General features: G+C 35.6%; 1 protein-coding gene across 6 annotated transcripts in view; it reads right to left on the bottom strand.

The window, feature by feature from the left end:
- Positions 1-23,975, bottom strand: part of LOC131427593 (nose resistant to fluoxetine protein 6) — a 1,835,865-nt gene that overhangs the window by 1,734,791 nt on the left and 77,099 nt on the right. For 4 of the 6 annotated variants that reach the window (XM_058590935.1, XM_058590937.1, XM_058590936.1 and 1 more), the window contains exon 2: positions 6,207-6,382. In XM_058590935.1, the coding sequence (XP_058446918.1) occupies positions 6,207-6,382 (176 nt within the window). Of the gene's footprint in view, positions 1-6,206; positions 6,383-6,443; positions 6,529-6,741; positions 6,866-23,975 lie in introns of those variants that run through there. The other 2 variants (XM_058590940.1, XM_058590939.1) reach the window with 2 other exon arrangements.

Here is a 23,975-nt window from a genome sequence, read left to right as displayed (position 1 = left end):
TCGAGGCCAGTCTTCCATAGATCGCCTCCAAACCTCGGGAGATCTTTTACTGTCTGTCGAGCTATCAAATGTAAAGTATCCAACGGCTTCGCAGATGCTCGTGGGTATTGACTAAGTAGTGGTCGTTACCATTCTTTTGATGTGGAACACATCTTTATTTTCTATATAGTGGTGCAAATCAAAAATTCAAGAAAAACTACCCGTAGAAATGTGGTCAGGTTTTAAACACTTACAGCTCAGTCTATTTTATATCAATTATCAATATTATTTCATCATTTGATAGGAAATATTTCTACGTTTCGATTTGAATGTATCATGCCACGTATTTTCAATTATATATGATTGAAATTTTGATTAGTAGCGAGCAGTGTCCTATTTGGCTGCTAAAAATCTCCTACATACCGGATTTCCCTACCATAGACGACGGTTTTGAAGGAGTAAGCGATGTATCAAAGAGAGAGCATCGCTCTGATTGGTCAATCGATGCAAAAGCGAAGCTGTTGGAAGCACGCGAATCTATAAATAGAAGCGAAATTAAAGCTAACGTTTCAGTCCTATTCCTAGCATGCTAGAGGTAAGTTGTTGATAGACAGCAAGACAAAAACGTGCCAGAAAACGATTTGAAGCGGGCTGAGGCCAGTTGTTAGCGTAAAACCGTGTGGCTCGCTGCGCGTATTAAATTTCTCTCCATGCTCTCTTTTAAATGTGTAAAATGACTTTCGATGTGGCCGGGTGGCCAAGGAAGTTTTGATATTTTCGGTTACAAGTTTGACTACATCTCATAAATCAAATAAAGCTACCGCTTGTTTGGCAGCCTTTTTGACCCGATTTTATTTCTCTCTCATGTTTCGTTACGTTACCAGGGAACTAAAATGTGCCGCCATAGAAATGGACTTACCATTACAAAAATAACATTCACTTAATTTTTATCGCGACAACATATATGTTTTTATGCACTAATCGCATTCAAATTAAATTATCTAGACATTGTCAGGATAGATTTTTGATCCATGCTTCTGAAGGCGAGATATTCATTGAACAAGTTGAAAGACGGCGTTTTCAGCTAAGCAATTCTTCCTTCAGAAAAAAGACTTTCCCGACCGCTAATGTCAATGAATCATTCTAAAATATTCACAGAATAATATAAACCAATTTTCTAAGAGATTGTCAGTTGGGTTTTTTGATATTCGTCACTGTTTCTGAGAAAATCAGATTTGAAGCGTGAAAATAGACCTTTAAAACGCCCTAAAACACACTGGCCTCAGCCATTAATCGGTATGCTCTGATCTTGTGTCATGCAAGCTCAGAATTCCATGTTATGTCGTTTCCCTATGAGAAATTGACAACTATCCCTGGATAAATTTTGAATTCTTAAGATTATTTTTTAGTTTATATTAGATGATCTCGATTGATAATGAGAAATAGTTTATCGCTTCAACCGAAATCGCAGAATGGTAGAGAAACTTAACGCTAAAAAACTGCTTGCATAAAAAACTTGAACACAAGCTTGGCGAAGAGAAGCTTAATTATCGAAAACGCAAGTATGTACAAAGATATAATTGCATGCATTTGGAATAATGGTGTCATTTCGTCGGTTATAAAACAAATGCAAATCAAGACAAGTGATGTTCGGTGTTGGTTCGGATTGAACTTTTTGATTGTAGATCATTAGAAATTTTGGTTGCCTTGTTCCACATCAATGGCTCGAACAACCCCATGGGACTGATCCTTGTAGTTTTTTAGTAGAGGTGTTCCTTCAGCCATGAAAGGTGACTCTAAATCGGCATGTTCGCCAAAATCGGTTTTGTCTAACCAATCAGTAATTTTAGATACATCTCTCGTATCTTCTACGGAGTCTTCGTCACTTTGCTCTATTTGTTCTTGTTGTAGTGCAAGCCTCTCATCTAGCTGTTTTCTCTCCAAAGCTTGTTTCTCCTCCAATGCTTTACGTTGATACTAGTTCATTCTAGCAGAGAATTTCGTTGCTCTAGATGACGTTTTACTATACGTTTTTGAGTTTCTCTCGTTGAATTAAGGAAGATTGGATACAGCTATTGGTTGATTATCTAACGCATCTCCATGAAAGAGGCTGTTGGTTTTTTTATAGCACCAGCCTTCTTTGACTGTGACGTAGTCAGTGAAGGGATTGATGTATGGTGAAGGAGTGAAGTGAAGGGATTGATGTATGATGTGACAGAGCCAGTGAAGGGATTGATGTATGGGGACATCGTAGGTGATATGAGACAAAAAAGCAAATCATCGGTGAGCAGCGCAGTTCGTGCTCGCATCTCACACGACGCATTCGAAAATCATTTACGGTCGCAAATCATTTACGATCGAAACAACAGAAACAAAGACAATACAGTACAGTGAACAATAGAGTGTACGGAATGGTCAAATACGATTTAACAAAGCCGGAATCTTGGCCTACAAGACCAAATTCAATTTGTATAGATTTCAAGCGTTGCAAAGTTTGACCGGCAGCAACTGAAATTGAAATCTTACTTAAAGAACGAATGCATCTAGACGCTAATAAAGTAACTGAGATTCAATTCAACAAGGCGTCTAACTGTGTGTACATTATGTTTAAACGTGAAAGCGATGCAATTGCATTCGCTTCGGTTAACAACGAGGTGCACAGTGTTGAGTGATATAACATTGAATACAAAATCCCTGTGCACATGGTGGACAATGCCATAGAAGTACGCGTGCATGACCTCCCCCCGCAGGTCACCGATCAGTACGTTCGGGAGAATATGTCGCGGTCCCTCTTTCACTCTCAAAGCGTATTACGTACATCTCAACAATAGATACAAACGTCTGAATAGAGCTCTTTATACTACCTTTCAACACAGCATTCAGAATAATCTCAAAATCAATCCAAAAAAATTCTGGAACTGCGTCAACGAACAAAGGAAGGAGACAGGACTACCTACCATCATGACACTGAACGATGCTAAAGCATCCACCACACTCGACATCTGCTACTTATTTAGTGAGCACTTCAGTAGTGTTTTTTCCACTGAGAACTTCACTTCTCAACAAGTCTCTGAAGCTGCCAAAAATGTCCCCATTTGTTCTCCAATAGGTCGTCACTCTATCATCACACCTTCCATTGTCAGAGCAGCTTGTTTAAAATTAAAGCTTTCATCGAGTCCTGGACCAGATGGAATTTCATCCATTGTGATAAAAAACTTGAAAATGTCATAGGTATGTCTTTCTGTTTATAAAAAAAGGAAGCAAAACGTTGTATCTAGTTACCGTGGAATAGCAGCTTTATGTGGGCGTCTAAGTTTTTTGAAATTATCGTTCTCAATTTCTTTACTCACAACTGCTCAGCTTATATATCGGATACCCAACAAGGCTCAACGTCAACAAATCTAGTATCTTACACGTCCTTCATCATACGTACGTTTCAAGCTCGTCGGCAAGTTGATTTTATCTACATCGACTTTTCCGCCGCTTTCGACAAGATTAATTATTAAATTTAGATTTCCAAACATAAAAGACTCGGATTTACTTGCTCTATCCTTGACTGGTTACACTCGTACTTGACCGACCGTGAAATGATAGTGAAGATTGGTGATTGCACGACTCCACCTTTCACCGTCAGCTCTGGTGTCCCTCATGGTAGTCATCTAGGATCATTCCGCTTCCTAATTTACCTAAATGATTTAAATTTCTTGATAGAATACATGAAGCTATCTTTTGCGAATAATTTTAAGCTGTTCAACATTATTGAAAATACTGAAGACTGCAAATTTTTGCAAATGCAATTGGACAATCTTTCAAACTGGCGTGAACTCAACAAGATTATACTGTCTAAGCGATCAACGTCAACAAATCTAGTATCTTACACGTCCTTCATCATACGTACGTTTCAAGCTCGTCGGCAAGTTGATTTTATCTACATCGACTTTTCCGCCGCTTTCGACAAGATTAATCATTAAATTTAGATTTCCAAACATAAAAGACTCGGATTTACTTGCTCTATCCTTGACTGGTTACACTCGTACTTGACCGACCGTGAAATGATAGTGAAGATTGGTGATTGCACGACTCCACCTTTCACCGTCAGCTCTGGTGTCCCTCATGGTAGTCATCTAGGATCATTCCGCTTCCTAATTTACCTAAATGATTTAAATTTCTTGATAGAATACATGAAGCTATCTTTTGCGAATAATTTTAAGCTGTTCAACATTATTGAAAATACTGAAGACTGCAAATTTTTGCAAATGCAATTGGACAATCTTTCAAACTGGCGTGAACTCAACAAGATTATACTAAACCATTCAAAGTGCTCCGTTATCTCCTTCAGTCGCAAACGCTTGATTGTGAGTTTCGATTATAATATCTCAAATACAGATCGAAGATCGTCAGTCATGGATCTAGGAGTTTTATTAGATTCCAAATTGACTTTCAAAAAGCACAGAGAATTCATTATTTCTAAAGCTTCTAGGCTTCTTGGTTTCATTTTTCGTCTGAAAGCACTTTACTGTAGCTTGATACGCTCGACTGTAGAGTATGCATCTGTTGTTTTATCACCTTTTTACCTTCGAGACATACAACGCCTTGAATAAATCCAACGCAAATTCGTGCGTTTTGCACATCGTCGTTTTCCGTAGAGAGACCTATTAAACCTTCCGAGCTTCGAAGATCGTTGCAAGCTGATTGACCTATATTTGCTCCCTGTTCGACCTGACGGATGTAAGGTTATTTTTGTCGCTGATTTACTACAAGCTCGTATAGATTGTTTAGATCTTCTACAATTGTTATACTTAGATATTCATCGCCGTAATCTTCGTTTCCACCCATTTCTTAGAATACCCTCATCTAGAACTAACTATAATTATTACGAACCTTTGACTAGTAAAGACTGTCCCAGAAAGTATGGACGCAACCGAAAAACCACTGCCATTTCGCAATGGTTCAGAATCTGTCAATTTTTATGACTGCGTCCTGTTGTTTACACTCTTCTCTAACCACTTATGCAGATTTTTATTCGTTTTCATTAGTTTGTTTTGAAATGCGTAGACTTTCAGCAGAACAACGTCGAAAAATTGTGTACAAATGGTGCACAGAACGCGGACTGTCACTTAGAAAAACAGCAAAAATGGAAGAAGTAAGTGAAAAAGCCGTGCGAAATGCAATCAGGAAGTTCTGTGAGGATAACACCTTTGAGGATAAACCGAAAACGGGTCGAAAAATGGTCCTGCTAACCCTCAGTTGGATAAACGTATACTGAAGGCGTTCGAGCAAAAGAAGGAGGTTTCAGTTCGGGATGTGGCCAAAAAAGTGGGCACTTCAAAGTCAAATGTTCTTCGTGCTAAAGAACGTTTGAATCTTCGAACCGATAAGAAGCAGAAACAACCAAAACGTAGTCCGAAACAAGAAGCATCGACCAGGCCGAGGGTTCGAAAGCTGTACAATACGATTCATGCTGGAAATTTGAACTGCATAATCATGGACGACGAAACCTACGTGAAACTCGATTACAAATTCTTGCCGGGACCACAATATTATACGGTGCGAGAAGGGTAAGTGTTAAACCAGTCCGAGACATCGATTAAAGTCGAAAAATTTGGTAAGACAGCTATGGTCTGGCAAGAAATTTGTAGCTGCGGTAAGATTTCGAAACCCTTCATCACCACTGCTTCAATGAACAGCGAAATATAGACAGTCTTTATTTGCCGATTATTTAATAATTGCCCCAATGTATTTGACCTTCATCATTCTCGTAATGTTCTAAAAATGCTGTTTTTCAGTTATTTGTCATGATAGTTTCTAGTAGCTAGATAAGTATATTTAGTATAACTTTTCTCTAATCATTGCATAATTTCTAAGTTGAAGTTTTAAGCTATTATGTATTACGTATAATTTTTATCATTGAAATATGTTGATACAAAAGATGAGCAGGTTTTATGCCTGTTGGAAAGAAAGTTTTAACTAAACTACCTCCACCGGGCTTTTCCCTGCTCCACAATAAACAATAAACAAAAAATAATAAACCAACAAATAATCCACATGTCATCACTTTGTCGCAAGCATCTAATTCAGCCACTCAAAACACGGCCTGAATAATCCAATAATGGACGTTGAATGTGCGCATGCATTAGAAAATAGATTTATATTTCAATATTCTATACATCCATATATTCCAAACATTAAACGCAAACAATTACAACACTAAGTGACTCAAATCTTACCTTTGGCATTAATTCATATATTTTGATTTTAACTGATGCTACATAAAAACTCATCTCTATGGTTTCATTATTCAATGGATTTTCTTTGTTGCTCTCCTCACAAAATGTTTTCGATCCCAGCCAAAAGTCGTTTCCAAAGAGTGCCTGTCCACTGTACCGTCCAGATGAATCACTGACTGTAAAGATAAACATAGTATATTATTATTGTTAGTGATGTGTTTATCTACACAGTAATACACATCCGTTTAGACGAGTACCAAACATTTCATTGATGTTTAAAAAAAAAAGAAGTTGAACATGTTTATAATTTGATATTATGACACTTCTACAGACGCGATAGTGTATCTGTACCAGTTGCATGAGAAAAATTCGAATCGCATGCACATAAACACCAAACCGGTTGCAGTGATTCAACATTCAAATTGCGTTCCAACACTGGATATTCGTTAGGCAGGAGTGAGTAAAAAATCGGGTTTTGATTTAATTATCATGGTAATCAATTGTTTTGCAAGAACATTACAAATAAACAACTCACAGTCAACACGATATTTCAATCATTCAGATCGGTGTTAAATATTCATTAATTACTGATAAATTTTGAAATTTCCGAATGGGTGAAGGGTGAGCTGTAAGGTTTAAGAAAAGAGCCACTCCGAATGTTTAGTTGCAGGACAATTTGATCGGTATGAGAAAATGGTGCAGAATTTCCTTTAAAAAACCTGTTTTAATTCACCTAGTGGTGTAATTATGCCTTTCTCGTGTACATATAATATTGTGGTATTCTATTCAAAACATTTCTCTTCGATTTTTGAAAGAAACCAAGAGATTGTTTGTGCATAAAATGCAGAATAAAACCGTGCTTTGGTTGCGTAAGTCATCCTTAAGAAAAGGAAGTGGGTTCACTATTATATGCACTTCCGGCACCGGAACCCGAAAACCGGTAAAATCAAAGTCGGTTCGTACGGCCACCAACTATATATATTGTTTATTATTATATTGTTTAAACTACCAAACTAACATGACATAAAAACTCTATTAGTACGCACTATTAATTACGATTTAAATGTTTGTTGCATCCGAAAATATTTTAAGTGACGGAGTACAATATTGAACACACTTTACTCTATAACTCCGGAACCGGAAGTCGGATCCGGATGAAATTCAGAAATTCCGTATGTGACCGGGAGACATTTTTTCTTTTGAATCTAAGTTTGTGAAAATCGGTCAAACCATCGCTGAGAAAAGTGAGTGAGTATATATGACCACTTTTTCCGGTACCTCCGGAACCGGATGCTAGGAACTAGGATAGCCGGAATCGGTTTGTTTAGTTGCCTACTAATAATGACTATCGATTTGTGTAGTTTTGAGACCAATTTAGGAAATTTTTTACGGTTTTTTGTTTTGCCGGTTCAAGTGACGGTGTACAATATTGAACACACTTTACCCTATAACTCCGGAACTGGAATGAAATTCAGGAACTCCGTATGGTAGCGGAAGACCTTTCGCTGAGAAAAGTGAGTGAGATCCATTTTGGTATATATGACCACTATTTCCGGTACTTCCGGAACCGGATACTGGGAACCAGGATAGCCGAAATCGATTTGTTTAGTTGCCTACTGATAATGACTATCGATTTGTGTAGTTTTAAGACCAGTTTAGAAAATTTTTCACGTTTTCTGTTTTGTCGGTTTAAGTGACGGTGTACAATATTGAACACACTTTACCCTATAACTCCGGAACCGGAAGTTGGATCCGGGTGAAATTCAGGAATTCCGTATGGGACCACGAGGCCTTTCATTTGAATCTAAGTTTGTCAAAATCGGTTCAGCCATCTCCGAGAAAAGCTAGTGAGATTATTTGACACATACACACACACACATACACACACATTGCTCAGCTCGATGAACTGAGTCGAATGGTATATGACAGTTGGCCCTCCGGGCCAACTTTTACTAGTTGGTTTTTCAAGTGATTGCATAACCTTTATATAAGAGAAAGGCAAAATGTTCACAATATGGTATGACGCACTACCTAAAGCAGCACTTGAGATTTTTTAATGTTGAATGGTCGAAATATACAAGATCCGGTTGTCTAACACCCAAATAAAACCAACCCTGGACTTTACGGTGCACGCCAGCCGAATTGTTCAGATTTTAAACATATCCTCGGACACTAAATGGAAGAAGTTGCCAGGCAAACCAAAGCTTAATCTTGCATCAGCAAAATCGGCTTAGGCTTACCCTAAGTACACGGAATGGTGAAATGTCGTGCTTTCTGAACAGAAAAATTTAATTTAGGCGAAACGTACTGCCAATGACGTTATATAGAAAGCCTCTCGTAATTCATCTAATGCACAGTGGTTCAAAAGTCCAATTTCACGCTCCTAATTGATAACTCATTAAAAGCGTGGTTTTCGAGGTACAGTATCTTCAGCAAAGTTCCTCAGAATGATAGACGCCATCTTTTGACAAGTTTTATTTATGTGATTAATCCCCCTAAAAGTGAGATAATGTTATTTTAGCCTTAGGTCAACATAGGGGCTAAGTTACATCGGCAAAGTTGTTCAGAAAGTCATTTTAAACAAGTGTGTAGAAGGTACTATTCCCGTAACTTGAGTGTTTTTCATGATATTATGTATTTCCTGAAAAGGGTATCCTAAAAACAGTTTTTGTAAAAAAACATATGTATTTTCAATTTATATGAGTTTTTTATGTTATAGAAAGTTTTTCATCATTAAAAACTACACAACTTCCTCAAATATACTTGTCCTTCAAAAGGCGCAGAAATGTGCAGATGAGACTACTTACATATTTAACTTCTTCAAAAGAACTTTCATACCGTGATTGAATTACTCGTCTGCGATCGTCTGCAGGCGAGATAGGCACGACCGAAATTTATCTCTATGTCAGAAAAAATCTGGAGCTGGAATTCTCATAGTCATAAACTCTTGCTTTACTTCTGAAGAAATTATTACTCCTAAATATAAAGAATTTGAGCATGTATGGGCCAAAGTCTCAATATTGGAAGAAGAACATATTTACTGCTCTTTCTACTTCCCACCCGAAAATGCGAACAAATTCTCTTTTGAATTATTCTTTCAATCTTTAGACACAATTATTTCGAATATGGAACCTGAAGTGAAGCTTCATATTTTTGGCGACTTCAATCAACGTAATGCGGACTTCATTTCTCACATTGAAAATGAATCATACTTCCAGTCCTAGGGGAAAACACAACATTGCATTACTTTTTCGACAAAATTTCTAATTTTGGCCTGCTTCAAGTAAACTCCATAAAAAATCAACAAAATGCATATTTAGACCTTCTTTTCACAAACTGCACAGAAGACTTTTGTGTGAACGCATCAAACCTGCCATTATGGAAAAATGAAGCATTTCACACCGCAATTGAATATTCATTATTTACACACAATGCATCCCTTCCCTACGACTTGGAATATGAGGAAGTGCCGGAATACAATAAAATTGACTTTGGAGAAGTCAAGTGTAGACTAAGTATAATAAATTGGTGGAATATACTGAGTACAGAAGGAAATGTCGACGTCGAAGTAAACAAATTCTATCACATTATAAACAAAATATTAGCCGAAACTTTGCCCATGAAAAGAAGAAGAAAAAATCATAACAGCAAATTACCTGTATGGTTCAATTCACAACTAAAACATTTGAAAAATAGGAAACAAAAAGCACACAAAACTTACAAACAAGAAAAAAGTGACGCTTATCTTCAAAATTACTTAAATCTATGCAATCAACTCAAAATAGCCATTAACACAGCACACGAAGAATACAACCGCAAAATTGAAAGCAAAATAAAGACTTGCCCTAAGAACTTTTTTAACTACACAAAAACTAAACTAAAAAGCAACAATTTTCCATCTCAATTGCACCTCGACGAACTTGTAGGGAAAAAAAAGTACAGAAATCTGCAATCACTTTGCAAATTTTTTCCAAGAAGTATAAACATACATCTTATTCAGTAAACTGGCCGTGACCGTGAATACTTCTCTTTCATACCTGCATTTTCCAACTCCATCTCTGTAAACTATCTATCAGAACATGACATTTCGACAGCACTGAAAAACTTAGACGCCTCAAAAGGGCCTGGACCTGACAGTATACCACCAATATTTTTAAAAAATCTTGCTGAAGAACTTACACTACCACTACAACTACTTTTTAACTTATCACTTAATAAATGTACTTTTCCTAAAGCATGGAAATTTTCCTTTCTTGTACCAATATTTAAATCTGGTGCAAAATCTAACATTCGGAACTACCGTGGAATAGCCATTATCTCATGCATTCCAAAATTATTTGAAAAAATTGTAAACGACAAACTTTTTCATCAACTTAAAAATGTAATAACAAACAAACAACATGGCTTTTTTAAAGGCCGCTCAACTACAACAAATCTCTTAGAATTAATGACATTCACACTGAATGCAATGGACGCCGGCAACTACGTAGACACTCTTTACACTGACTTTAGCAAAGCCTTCGACCGTATTGACATACCATTACTTCTATACAATCTACTGGCATAAAACATATTCTTCTTGAATGGCTCAAATCATACTTAACGAATCGTGTACAGGTAGTCCGCTTCCAAAACATTCTGTCTGAACCAATTAATGTAACTTCTGGCGTACCTCAGGGTTCTCACTTAGGGCTTCTCCTTTTTATTTTACATATAAACGACATTTCCTTCATACTCAAAAATCTGAAAGTGCTTATATATGCAGACGACATGAAACTCTTCATGGAAATTAAAAATTTCAACGACGCTGTGATATTCCAGAACGAAATCAATCTATTCCACATTTGGTGCTGCAAAAGTCTACTCCAACTCAATGTAAAAAAATGTAACTCAATAACTTTCAGTAGGAAAAATGAAACTATATCTACAAACATACATCTAGGAAATCAACTTGTAGTAAAATGTAAAATTGTAAGAGATTTAGGCGTAATCTTAGACTCCAAGCTCACTTTTGTGGAACACTACAATACCATAATCAATAAAGCTAATAGCATGCTGGGCTTTATTAAACGCTTCAGTCATAACTTTCAGGACCCATACACAATTAAATTATTATACACTACATATGTCAGATCTATTTTGGAAGTATGAAAGTAGTTTTGAAAACATAAATTGATCTAACTGAATGCGCAACTTACTACTTATTTTCAAGCTTAATACATAACATCTTGTAAGGATATTTTGGAAAAGCGCACTAGGAACGATTATAGGGCGCAGAATCACGGTAAGAGAATTGAAAAGGGCGCCCATAAAATTAATTCCAGGGCGCAGGAGGAATGGTTATAGGGCGCAGAATTACGGTAAGAAAATTGAAAACGGCGCCCATATAATTAATTCCAGGGCGCAGGATGAAAGTATTTTAAATAGATTAAATAATCGTAGTGTGGGCGTAAATTATTACTTACTTATTACTTATTCAAGCTAAAAAACAACATATTGTAAGGATAATTTGGAAAGGTGCCTTAGAAATAGTTCCAGCGCGCAGAATCACGAGAGTAAAATGGCGAAGGGCGACCCATATAACAGATTTCAGGGCGCATAATGAAAGTATTTTTAAATACATTAAATAATCGTAGTGAGGGCGCAAATTATTACTTCAAGCTAAAAAATAACATCTTGTAAGGATTATTTGGAAGGACGCCTTAGAAATAGGTCCAGGGCGCACACTGAAATGAACATCTTATTTATATTCATTAGATTTGTCATATGAATCATATGCGGAATATAATTTATAGGAGTTATGTGAAAACTTATAATCGTTATTTAAAGTATAAGTAAAATCTAAATAGACGTTAACGCATTGAAAATTATTAGAATATCCCACATAATTTATATAGAAATCCGATGAAACCGAGAGGAACGACAGTAATTCATTTCCTAATTACCAATGAAAAATTGACTCCGCCTCGCATTGCTTGAGGCTCATAGGCGTCATTTTCCCTCACCGAATGGGAATATGAAAAGTAAGCATCACTTTTTAGATCACCTTGGGTATATCATAAATTTATCTAGATTTTACAAGAATATTCATGAATAATTTGCTTGTGTTGTATAGTTACTGCTACGACAACACATACAACAATATCGTTGATGACAAGCGGTGAAATAAATTTATTTTCGAAAGAATTGAATACATGCAAGAAGACTGAATTTGTAAGTAATAAATGCAATACGTGAATTGAATGCATATTAAATAAGGAAATATATCTCCAGCTTCCAGCTGCTTGCACAGTTGCTCTGAAAATTATTCGAATTAGTTCAATCCTAACAATCGTATTACTTCATGATAACGGTAGGTATATTAAAATTAAGTAAGGATTTAGAGATTTGAAGCGTATTCAACATGCAAACATTATCAATGCGCTGATTACTTTATTTTTCAATTAAAGTTGGCCGTTATATCTTCCTTTACCATATATTACCAATGCTCTAATCTACTCCAACACTTTATTAATTGGTGCTAGAAATTAAACATCAATTCTTCGAGCTGGAGCTGGAGTTTTATAAAAAAAAACAGAATACCATTCCAGAAAATAGACAAGGAGATCATATCCGGAATAAAATTCGCAATCATTATATTAAAAGGTAGAATATTAAGTTAACAATCGTCTTAAAATATTAAGTTTTGTTTATAAAATAGCCCAGAAGATTATGAGTTCCTTTCGAAAATTGAAAATATGAAAATTTGTGTCAAAATGGACGATATCGGAGTAATGGCTCAAATTACTTGTTCCATATGTAATATGGAAAATTTGAGCATTGTTTCTATTCGTCCAGAAAGAAGTGGTACATAGAAATTATCAAACTTTTTTGCGCACGTCAAAACCAAGCATAATGATAAATGTACTGAAAATATGACACGGTCCAGAAAACGCCCAACTCCCAGTAAGTCTGCTGATGAGGAATTTCCCGTGCATTATGAGCAATATGATGATAATCATGCTCCAAAGCAAGCTCTTATTGTACCTGAAACATTCGAAGTAGAATATGTTGAAAAAGAAGGCGAAAACCTCGACGAAAATATCGATTATTTAAACTTTATAGACACTGTGATATAGCCGACAGCAGTGTCAATGTTCTGAAGGCTAAAACATTTTTTCACATATAAATTTGTCCAGAGCGGTAAGTCGGCGTACGAGTTTGAAAATTCATACTATATCACCAAACGTTAGAACTTGTTAGCGGTATTTGAAGTAAATGGGTCGGTCTATTGAGTCAGACTGTCTATGGCTGATCAGTTCATCGAATATTTGAAAATTCACAAACTTCCCAACGTGTTCGTTCTAAGCGAGGATGCTACTCGAATAACCGGAGGCATAGTCTATAACTCAAAGAAGGATACTCTATATGGTCTTGTTGCTCCTATTGACATGAATGGAACGCCAATCAAACGCTCGAAGCTTCCCTATAGGTCGAAATTTGTACGTGACTATGGCACAACCACTGAATTCGGGATCTGCCACGTTTTGTCTTATGTACGCATGCTCCGACAATAGATTTACAGAAGACGATGTGATTAAGCGATGGCAACATATTGAATCTGAATGTTCAAAGGCAGGTTTGGTTATAGCATGTAGAGCATCGGATGGCGATTCGCGACTGGTACAAGCCATGATGCGCAAGATGCACTTACCTAGCCAATCAAAAACACGATTTGGACCTTATTTTGTATCGAATTATACTGAAAATAGCGTATGCATCCAAGATCCAACGCATTTAGCTAACAAGTTGAGAATTTGCCTTATGCTACAAGATAAGCTACTTTGCATCGATGTGCTAATGCTGTTGATAATATGACACATACCTAATAATTATTCCATTTCAGGCAAGTTCATTGTGTCTAAGTTACATCTGCAGGAGTTATTAAGCTCCCTGAAGCAAAAGGTACTACTTGGACCTAATACAAAAAATTACGTCCGCGTTCATGGATCCTTTTATTTCTATTAAAGAGCGTTTGTTCAAGATCTGGTATGCTAGTAATGTACAAGTCTCCAATTTACAAAAATATACAAAAAGTTGTAGGTTTGCTTTATTGTTCACAAGAGCATGGCAAAATTGGACTGTTTCCATGTATGGTAATATTGAACACTCCGTTACAACTAACTGTTATTACAATCTGGAAATAAACGCCCCCGCTATGAACATATATGTGGTGAGTTGCCGTGATGATAATATCCCATTCGAAATTTCTTGTTTGCAAAGCCAAGCATGCGAAAGCTTTTTTAGACAAGCGCGATCATTCACCTTAACTAAATCCACAGTAGTAAATTTCACAATGCAATCATTTGAGTCTTGAATAAAATCGAAGCAAAAGAAGAAATTATGTACAAGCGGAAAGAAGAATTGATTTTCCCACGTCTTTCAAATACATCAACCATTCAGTTCGTGCTGGCATCTCATCCGTCACAGTCGCAAATCGTTTACGGTCGAGGCAACAGAAACAAAGACAATACAGTGTAGTGAATAGAGTGTACGAAATGATTTAACAAAGCTTGAAACTCGACCTTCAAGACCAAATTCAATTTGTATAGATTTCAAGCGCTGCAAAGTTAGACCAGCAGCAAATGAAATTGAAATCTTACTTAAAGAACGAATGCATCTAGACGCTGATAGTGTAAGTGAAATTCAATTCAACAAGGCGTCTAACTGTGCGTACATTATGTTCAAACGTGAAAGAGATGCAATTGCATTCGCTTCGGTTAACAACGAGGTGCATAGTGTTGATCATGACAATGTTAAATATAAAATCCCTGTGTACATGGTGGACAATGCAATAGTACGCGTGCATGACCTTCCCCCGCAGACCAGCGATGGGTTCGTTCGGGAAAACATGTCGCAGTACGGTGAAGTTCTTTCCATCGAAAGGGAAGTATGGCGGAAGTTTTTCCTCGGTATCCGGAATGGCTTGCGAGTGGTACGTATGCAACTACGTAATGCAATTCCATCTTACATCGTTTGTGGTCAAGATGGAATGCGTCCGTGTAAAACGCTGATTATGTATGAAAATCAACTGGTTACATTTCAGTTTTGTGAGCAATCTGCACACTACGGCAAACCTTGCACTGAAACTGCAAAAAAAAAACAAAACAAACAAAAACAAGAACAACCGCTCAACAATGGAAACTACACAGATAAAAATATTTTGTGAATTTACATCTATTTTCATGCACATATTTGGAGCAGGTAATTAAACATAAAATTACTTTACAATTCTGTACGTTCCATTACAGTTTAATCGCAAAATAAGCGTTAATTGAAAGATACAGTTATATTCATTGAAAATTCAATGCAATTCAATTTATTTTTGCATCGATGAAGGTTTTCAATCAAAATTTCGATTCAACCCATGTCTATTCCATGTTTCTATTAATTTACATCTCGTGTAAATTTCATTATTTCTTTCTGTGTAGTGAATGCAGTGTCCCTGATTCAAAAACACCTTCACCATCTAACCAACCAGCAACTGCAACCAATGTACAACAAGGTGCTTCTACAGTGGCTAGCAACGAGATCAAGACTGCGAATAACAAGGAAAACGGAAAGAAGACGGAAACCAACAATACCACCGATGCGTCAATGGACGACGAGACGAGCCACGAACAAAGTGCCTCCCAGTCCTCGCAGGAGAGAAATGGAAGCTCCTCTCCCCTAGAAAAAGAGTGACAGATCGAATACAAAAAACTACAAGGATCAGCCCCATGGGGTTGTTCGAGCCATTAATGTGGAACAAGGCAACAAAAATTTCTAATGATCGACATTTTCAATTAATCGTCACACTTTTGAATCCGCAAATGCACGAGAGTCTGTTTAGGGGCTGTCCATAAAAGACGTCACGCCGCAAGGGGGAGGGGGTGTTTCATAAAACGTGACCTTTTTTGACGGGGGGAAGGGGGGGGGGGAGGTTTTTGGAGTGTGACGTCCAATATTTTCAATGAGCGCATTTTTGAAATACCTAATTATATTACTGCTTGGCCCTATTTCCTGAAAAAATCTCCACAATAAACGTTTACATTTTATAGGAAAACGTGTATTTGTTGATGTAAAAGCTTCTTCTTGTAAATTCGGAAATGAGTGATGCAGGAAATCATTTCTGTTGTGATCAGCAAAAGTGCACAGAGAGCGAGTAAATTAGCGAAATTAATAAATTTTGCCAAATATGAGTAAAAAAGAAAAAAATGCCTTCAAACGGTTTAACTTAAGTTATGCACTGACAATTTTTTCAGTAATTTGATTGTCTAGCATTGATAATAGTATATCATAAGAATTTCCTTTATCTGATTCTGATGCAGTTTATTCAATTGTACTCCATTTGAAAAAGGGTGGGAGATCAACGATTTCAGACGTAGATCATGTCATGTCTTATCTTGATCATATGTGATTTTCCTCCACCAACATCAAAGCTTATCGAATCATCCAATGATTCAACTTACATAAATCAAGAATCATTTTAGCTCAAAATCACTACCCATTGTGTGACGGAAGATCAGTACCGATGTGATTTAAATTTCACTGATCAACTGATAATGAAAGGATTCTCCGACAGTGATCTCGTTTTGATGAGGTTTTGGTCTTTATTTTCTCAGCCCTGTATGTTACACTAAGGAAATATTATTCTTTACTTAAAACAATAATATATCTATATCGATTTTTCCCTCATATTCGTATGATTTGTCATACACATTGAGAATGTATTGAGATGAATTTTAAATTTACTTTGAATTTGTGACATGTGGCATAGGGAGGGTGGGGTCTCTTTGCTTATGTGACAATTTGTGACAAAGGGGGGAGGGGGAGTAAAAAACCGTCAAAAAAGTGTGACGTCTTTTATGGACAACCCCCGTAGTCTTTATTATGAACCAACACCGAACACGCAAACCCAGAATATAGACTATATTTGTCATGATTTGTATTTGTTTTTTAGCCGACGAAATTACATCAATAGCCCAAATGTAGGCAATTATATGTTTGTACATGTTTGCGATACAGATATCGATATTTAAGCTTCTTTTCGCCAAGCTTGTGTTCCAGTTTTGTGTGCAAGTAGTTATTTTTATAGCGTTTATCTACCATTACTACCATTCTGCGATTTCGGTTGAAGCGATAATCTTTTTCTCATTATCAATCGCGTTCATCTCATATAAATAAGAAATAAATCTTATGCACTCAAAATTTACCCTGGGGTAGTTGTCAATTTCTCAGGCGAAACGACATAACATGGGATTTCATCCAATCTTTCATGACACAAGATCAGAGCATAGCAATTAAAGCTTCAAATCGTTTTATGGTACTTTTTATTTTGCTGTCTAGCAACAACCTACCTCTAGCAAGCTACGTGTAGCACTGAAACGTTAGCTATAATTTTGCCTATATATAGCTTCGCGTGCTTCCAACAGCTTCGTTTTTGCATCGATTAACCAATCAGAGCGCTACTTTCCCTTTGATAAATCGCTTACTCCTTCAAAACCGTCGACTATGACAGGGAAATCCGGTATGCCGGAGATTTTTTGCAGACAAAATAGGACACTGCTAGCTATTAATCAACATTTCAATGATATACAATTAAAATACATGGCTATGAACATTCAAATCAATACGTAGAAATATTTCCAATCAAATGGTGACATGATATTAATAATTTATACCAAATTGACTGAGCTGTAATTGTTCAAAACCTGACCACATTTATACGTGTATTTTTCCTTTTTTTTTAAATACCTATTTATTGGTATATGAGCTAAAATTAAATTATTAAGATTTAAATTGGGTGTTCAGCCACAAGTGGTGACTTTTCAGCCCTATTATATATATATATATATATATATATAGATATATATATATATATATATATATATATATATATATATATATATATATATATATATATATATATATATATATATATATATATATATATATATATATATATATATATATATATATATATATATATATATATATATATATATATATATATATATATATATATATATATATATATATATATATATATATATATATATATATATATATATATATATATATATATATATATATATATATATATATATATATATATATATATATATATATATATATATATATATATATATATATATATATATATATATATATATATATATATATATATATATATATATATATATATATATATGATTTGGTTGTTACCATAAGGACATTATTTGCTTCCGCAACTCTGAGATTTTTGTGTAGGGAAAATTCTAAACCTACTTGTATTGTGTAATGGGGAAAAGGAACTTATATACTAACTTACTAACTAATACAGAGAGCGAATCGATTCAATTGAAGATTGCATCGATTTTTGTCGGAATTTGCTTATAATATTATGTGACATTACATCTAATGGTTCTATATTTGTGAGTCTATGTAACTCATTTGTACTAAACCAGGGAGGACGCTAAAAATCATTTTCAGAATTTTATTCTGAATCTTTTGAAGCGTTTTCTTCCTGGTGGAACAACAACTTGACCAAATTGGTACTGCATAAAACATGGCTGGTCTGAAAATTTGTTTATAAATTAACAATTTGCTTTTTAGACAGAGTTTAGAATTTCTGTTTATAAGAGGATATAAACATTTAATATATTTATTACACTTTGTCTGGATTCCTTCAATGTGATCCTTGAAAGTGAGTTTTTTGTCATACGTTTAGCCTAAGTATTTAGCTGGATCAGACCATGTCAATTCCAAGCCATTCAATTTGAGAATGTGATTATTGTTTGGTTTAAGAAAAGAAGCTCTTGGCTTATGAGGAAAGATAATTAATTGCGTTTTTGCTGCATTTGGTTTAATTTTCCATTTTGACAGATAATCACTGAAAATATTTAAACTTCTTTGTAGGCGACTGCAGATCACTCTTAGATTTCTACCTGTAGCTAACAGACTTGTGTCGTCACAGAATAGTGATTTCTGACAACCAACGGGTAGATTTTGAAGATCAGAAGTGAAAATATTATACAAGATTGGAGCTACACTCGAACCCTGCGGAACACCGGCTCGTACGGGTAGCAATTCAGATTTACAACTCTGATAGCTAACCTGAAGAGTACGTTCAGTTAAATAATTTTGAATCATTTTGATCAAATAAATAGGAAACTGGAAATCAGACATTTTTGCTATTAAACCTTTGTGCCAAACACTGTCGAACGCTTTTTCTATGTCTAGAAGAGCAACTCCAGTGGATAACCCAGAAGATTTGTTTGCTTTTATCATGTTCGTTACTCTGACAAGTTGATGAGTAGTTGAATGTTCATGACGAAATCCAAACTGTTCTGGTAAAAAAAATGAATTCTCATTTATATGAGACATCATTCTCAACAAGATAATTTTTTCAAAAATTTTACTGATAGTAGAAAGTAAGCTAATTGGTCGATAACTTGATGTTTCTGCTGGATTTTTATCAGGTTTCAGGATAGGAATTACTTTAGCGTTTTTCCATCTTTTTGGGAAGTAAGCTAATGAAAAACACTTGTTGAAAATTTTAACCAGGAGTCTCAAGGCAACATCGGGAAGATTTTTAATAAGAATATTAAAAATTCCATCATTACCAGGAGCCTTCATGATTTTAAGTTTCTTAATAATTGATTTAATTTCGTCAAAATTCGTCTCAATAATGTCATCGTGTGATAACACTTGGGTTGAAATATGCTCATATTTCAGTGAGACTTCATTTTCAATAGGACTCACAACGTTCAAATTAAAATTATGTACACTCTCGAACTGCTGAGCAAGTTTTTGAGCTATTTCGCCATTTGTAAGAAGTATTTGATTTCCTTCCTTGAGAGCAGGAATTGGTTTCTGAGGTTTCTCAAGAACCTTAAAAAGTTTCCAGAAAGGTTTAGAATATGGTTTAATTTGTTCAACTTCATTAGCGAAATTTTCATTTCGCAAAAGGGTAAATCTATGTTTAATTTCTTTTTGTAAATCCTTAACTATGTTTTTCGTAGCAGGATCACGAGAACGTTGATATTGTCGTCGACGAACATTCTTCAACCGAATGAGCAGTTGAAGATTGTCATCAATGATAGGAGAATTTAATTTAGTTTGAGCTTTGGGAACTAAATGATTTCTAGCTTCGATAATGTAATGATTCAAATTATCAATTGCTGTGTCGATGTCCGCAGAATTTTCTAAAATAGTTTCATAATCCACATGATTTTCAATGTGAGATCTATAATCCAACCAATTAGCTCTATGATAGTTGAATATAGAACTAATAGGATTAATTATAGCTTCGTTGGAAAGTCTGAATGTTACAGGAAGATGATCTGAGTCAAAGTCAGCATGTGTAATCGGTTCACTACAAATGTGACTTTGATCCGTTAGATCCAGATCAATTGTAGACGGGGTTTTCACGGAAGAGAAACAAGTCGGATTACTGGGATGAAGAACTGTGAAGTAACCAGCTGAGAGTTGATTATGAAGTATTTTACCATTACTGTTGTTTTCCTTACAATTCCACTGTCAATAAATTGTTTTCGTTAGAAGATGAACTGCAAGGCGGTCCTTTGTTTTGATGTTTTACATTAGAAGGAATAGGTGGTAGATTTCTACCTAATATACCAGCATAACTGATATTAGAAGAAGATGATGACGAGGTCGATCTACTTGTCAATAAATTGTTTTCGTTAGAAGACGAATTGGCAGGCGTACCTGTTTATTGTTTTAAATTCGAAGAAATAGGTGCCTTAGAAGAATTAGGCGTGGCATTTGTAACGGTTTTTTGATTTTCAGGTATGTTCTGTAAATTTAAGGTCGTTGATTTGACTTGTTGTCTAAGCGAACGAGCGTTTAAAATTTTTTCCCTGACATGACATTTCAAATAATTGGATTTATGATTTCCATTGCAATTTGAACATGAAAATTTATCAGTGGTGCAGCAGCCCTAATTTACTCCATAGAAATCTATATCTTAGCTAGTACAGACAGTAGACCAGTAAAGTTATTGCAATGCTCACGGCTGGCTATTTTAACATATTGCATCAGCCATAAAAAACTGTATCACCGATCGAATTAATTGATTATGTACATAAGCGACGCGATCGCAGTGAGTTCACGTATACCCATAGCTGGTAGTTATAGGTGGTAGTTAGATATATATATATATATATATATATATATATATATATATATATATATATATATATATATATATATATATATATATATATATATATATATATATATATATATATATATATATATATATATATATATATATATATATATATATATATATATATATATATATATATATATAAATATAGCTTTTTGTAAGGTACATATATTTGAGTATAAAAGGGTCGGTTTTTGATTTTATCGGGGCTTCTTGGTTCAACTATTGGACCCAGAACACCGGATCTCGTCGTTGGTTTTTCCACTTTCCATCCGTTGGTCGATCTACTTCCTTGTTTGTAACGCAGGCGGGGAATCAGATTAACCAGACGACCAGAATTAGTATCGGCTTGTAACGCAGGACGGTACTAACTGGACGAAGGACTCCACCCCAAAGACTATAAGCGTGTAGCATTTGTTGCGCAGGTGCTGCAAACTATAGATTCCATCTAGACTTAGAGGTGGCTTGTGCCGCAGGACATCTCTAACTAGAACCTTGCGCGACCGTCGGTTAACCGGTAGAAGTGATTACCGTAGAAGTTAGGGCAGAAGTTAGGTCAGGCACAAAATTATGTGCTGTAGGCAAGTTAGGGCATTAAAGTGTAAAAAATTATTAAAAGAATAAAAAGGAAAGATAGAATTTAAAGTGCGGTCTATAAGTGCATTGAAAGAAATACCCCTCTCGCCGCTCGGGTAACGCATTGTGGTGACAGTGAAAAAAAGGAACATTTGAAAAAATATACGGAACGCTATTCGAGAGGAGGTATTGTGCCGCGAGTGAATTTAAAATTAAGACAGTTATAATCAGGTGAGTCTACATTTTTTTTATATATATACAGTGGACAAATAAACGCACGTCAAGGCAGGTTTATGAACTCAGCAGTCTGTACATTGTCGGTACCAGTGATATCCGCGGTCATGTTAAAAATTTGAGTTTCTATTTCTTCACTTCGGTCAGGTTTGCGAACGATAGAGTAGAAAAAAAAGGATTTATTACGCGAGTAGACGGTTAGAATAAAAGCGGTCAGGTACATAATTGACTGAGTGCATACGAAGTTCTGATCGTACTAATAATCGACGTCCGCGCAAGTATTTCGGTGCTAATGAAAGCACATAATATATAGATTGACAAAACGAGCAAACGCAGCAGATACTATCGCGTACACATATCGACGATAATATCATTGAGTAGCTTTTGCACTTGACGCGCGCGCGAATGAAATGAAATGAAGAAACAGACATATATCTGACTCTTATATTTGACAACCGCTTATGCTTCGGCAATGATTGTTGGTTCATATTTTGGCAACCAACTATAACATAAGAAAAATATCGGAACAAGTAGTTTTGCATTTTAAATTCAAAGTGTCTTAAATAGTACAATTAATCCCAAATGAAACGGTAGAACGTTTTCTCGTACTAATTAAATATATTGAAACCCATTCACGATGACGACATGCAGGCGCGTATACAGGGGGGGGTTTTAGGGGTTCAAACCCCCCCCGAAACAAAAAATTATAACCCATGGGAAACATTGTGATATAAATTGTACATGTGTTGATTTATCACCATGTTCTAAAACCCCCCCCCCGAAAATTTTCTCTGGCTACGCGCCTGACGACATGTCATCCACGATTCAAAGTAACAACCTATGCACATATCCGGAATAGTGACAAAAAGCGCAAACAATGCATTTTAAACCACGCGCATAGCAGCGGTATGATGAATGATGATACATACAGTGTAAATAATAATAACAATAAAGGGTAATAACTTCGCGCGATCGACTTCGCGAACGATTGAAACATTACTAGCGCAGGTTAAATTCTCGTATGGTATGTAATACTAGGAAATTTGAAACTGTGTTGGCCATGGTCAAGATATTGCGGCCTACGATGATTTGTAGATGTTTGGAACATATCAAATTTGCTATGACTAACAAGTATTTCGAGATTCCAATCAAAATATTAAACTAATATAGATTGCATGAGTTGTAGCAAAATAATAAATTACATTTACATGTCAGTTTGGTATTTTAGGCTGGGTAGAGTTGCACACGATGCTAACATTTGTGTGTATGGTATTTGTGTGTATGGTATACGGTGTAATAATTTCGTGTAAAAAAGATTTCTAACAGTGGTTTTGCGTTTCCCATAATTTTCAACACATAATATGATGGAACTGATGTTATCAGTTCATTCGATTCTAATTTTAAAACCCCTGTGTTATAATGGATGTGGTAATACTAAAAGTACAGCGCAAAAATTGCAATTCCGGGCGAAAGTTGCTCGTGCAGGGCTTCTTATTGAGATGTGTTATACAATGACCAGTAATTTAAAACTAGGTCAAGTTTGTTTACGATGATTGTTCTTTTTGTTTGTCGACCATGACCACGGTCAAGATCGTAGTTTTTAACTGTTAAATAATGATAGGTAGTCGACGGAAATTGTACTGGTGGGGGGTGGTGAAAACAAAACTATTAGAAGCGCACAGCGTGTTTGAAAAATTCCTGCATATGTTAAAAATGATGCTCGTAAAAAACATACAACTGAGGTT

Source organism: Malaya genurostris, chromosome 2 (genome assembly GCF_030247185.1).
Source record: "Malaya genurostris strain Urasoe2022 chromosome 2, Malgen_1.1, whole genome shotgun sequence".
Classification (NCBI taxonomy): domain Eukaryota; kingdom Metazoa; phylum Arthropoda; class Insecta; order Diptera; family Culicidae; genus Malaya; species Malaya genurostris.
Note: the sequence above shows the minus strand (reverse complement) of the source record. Positions and strands in the feature narration are given on the sequence as shown.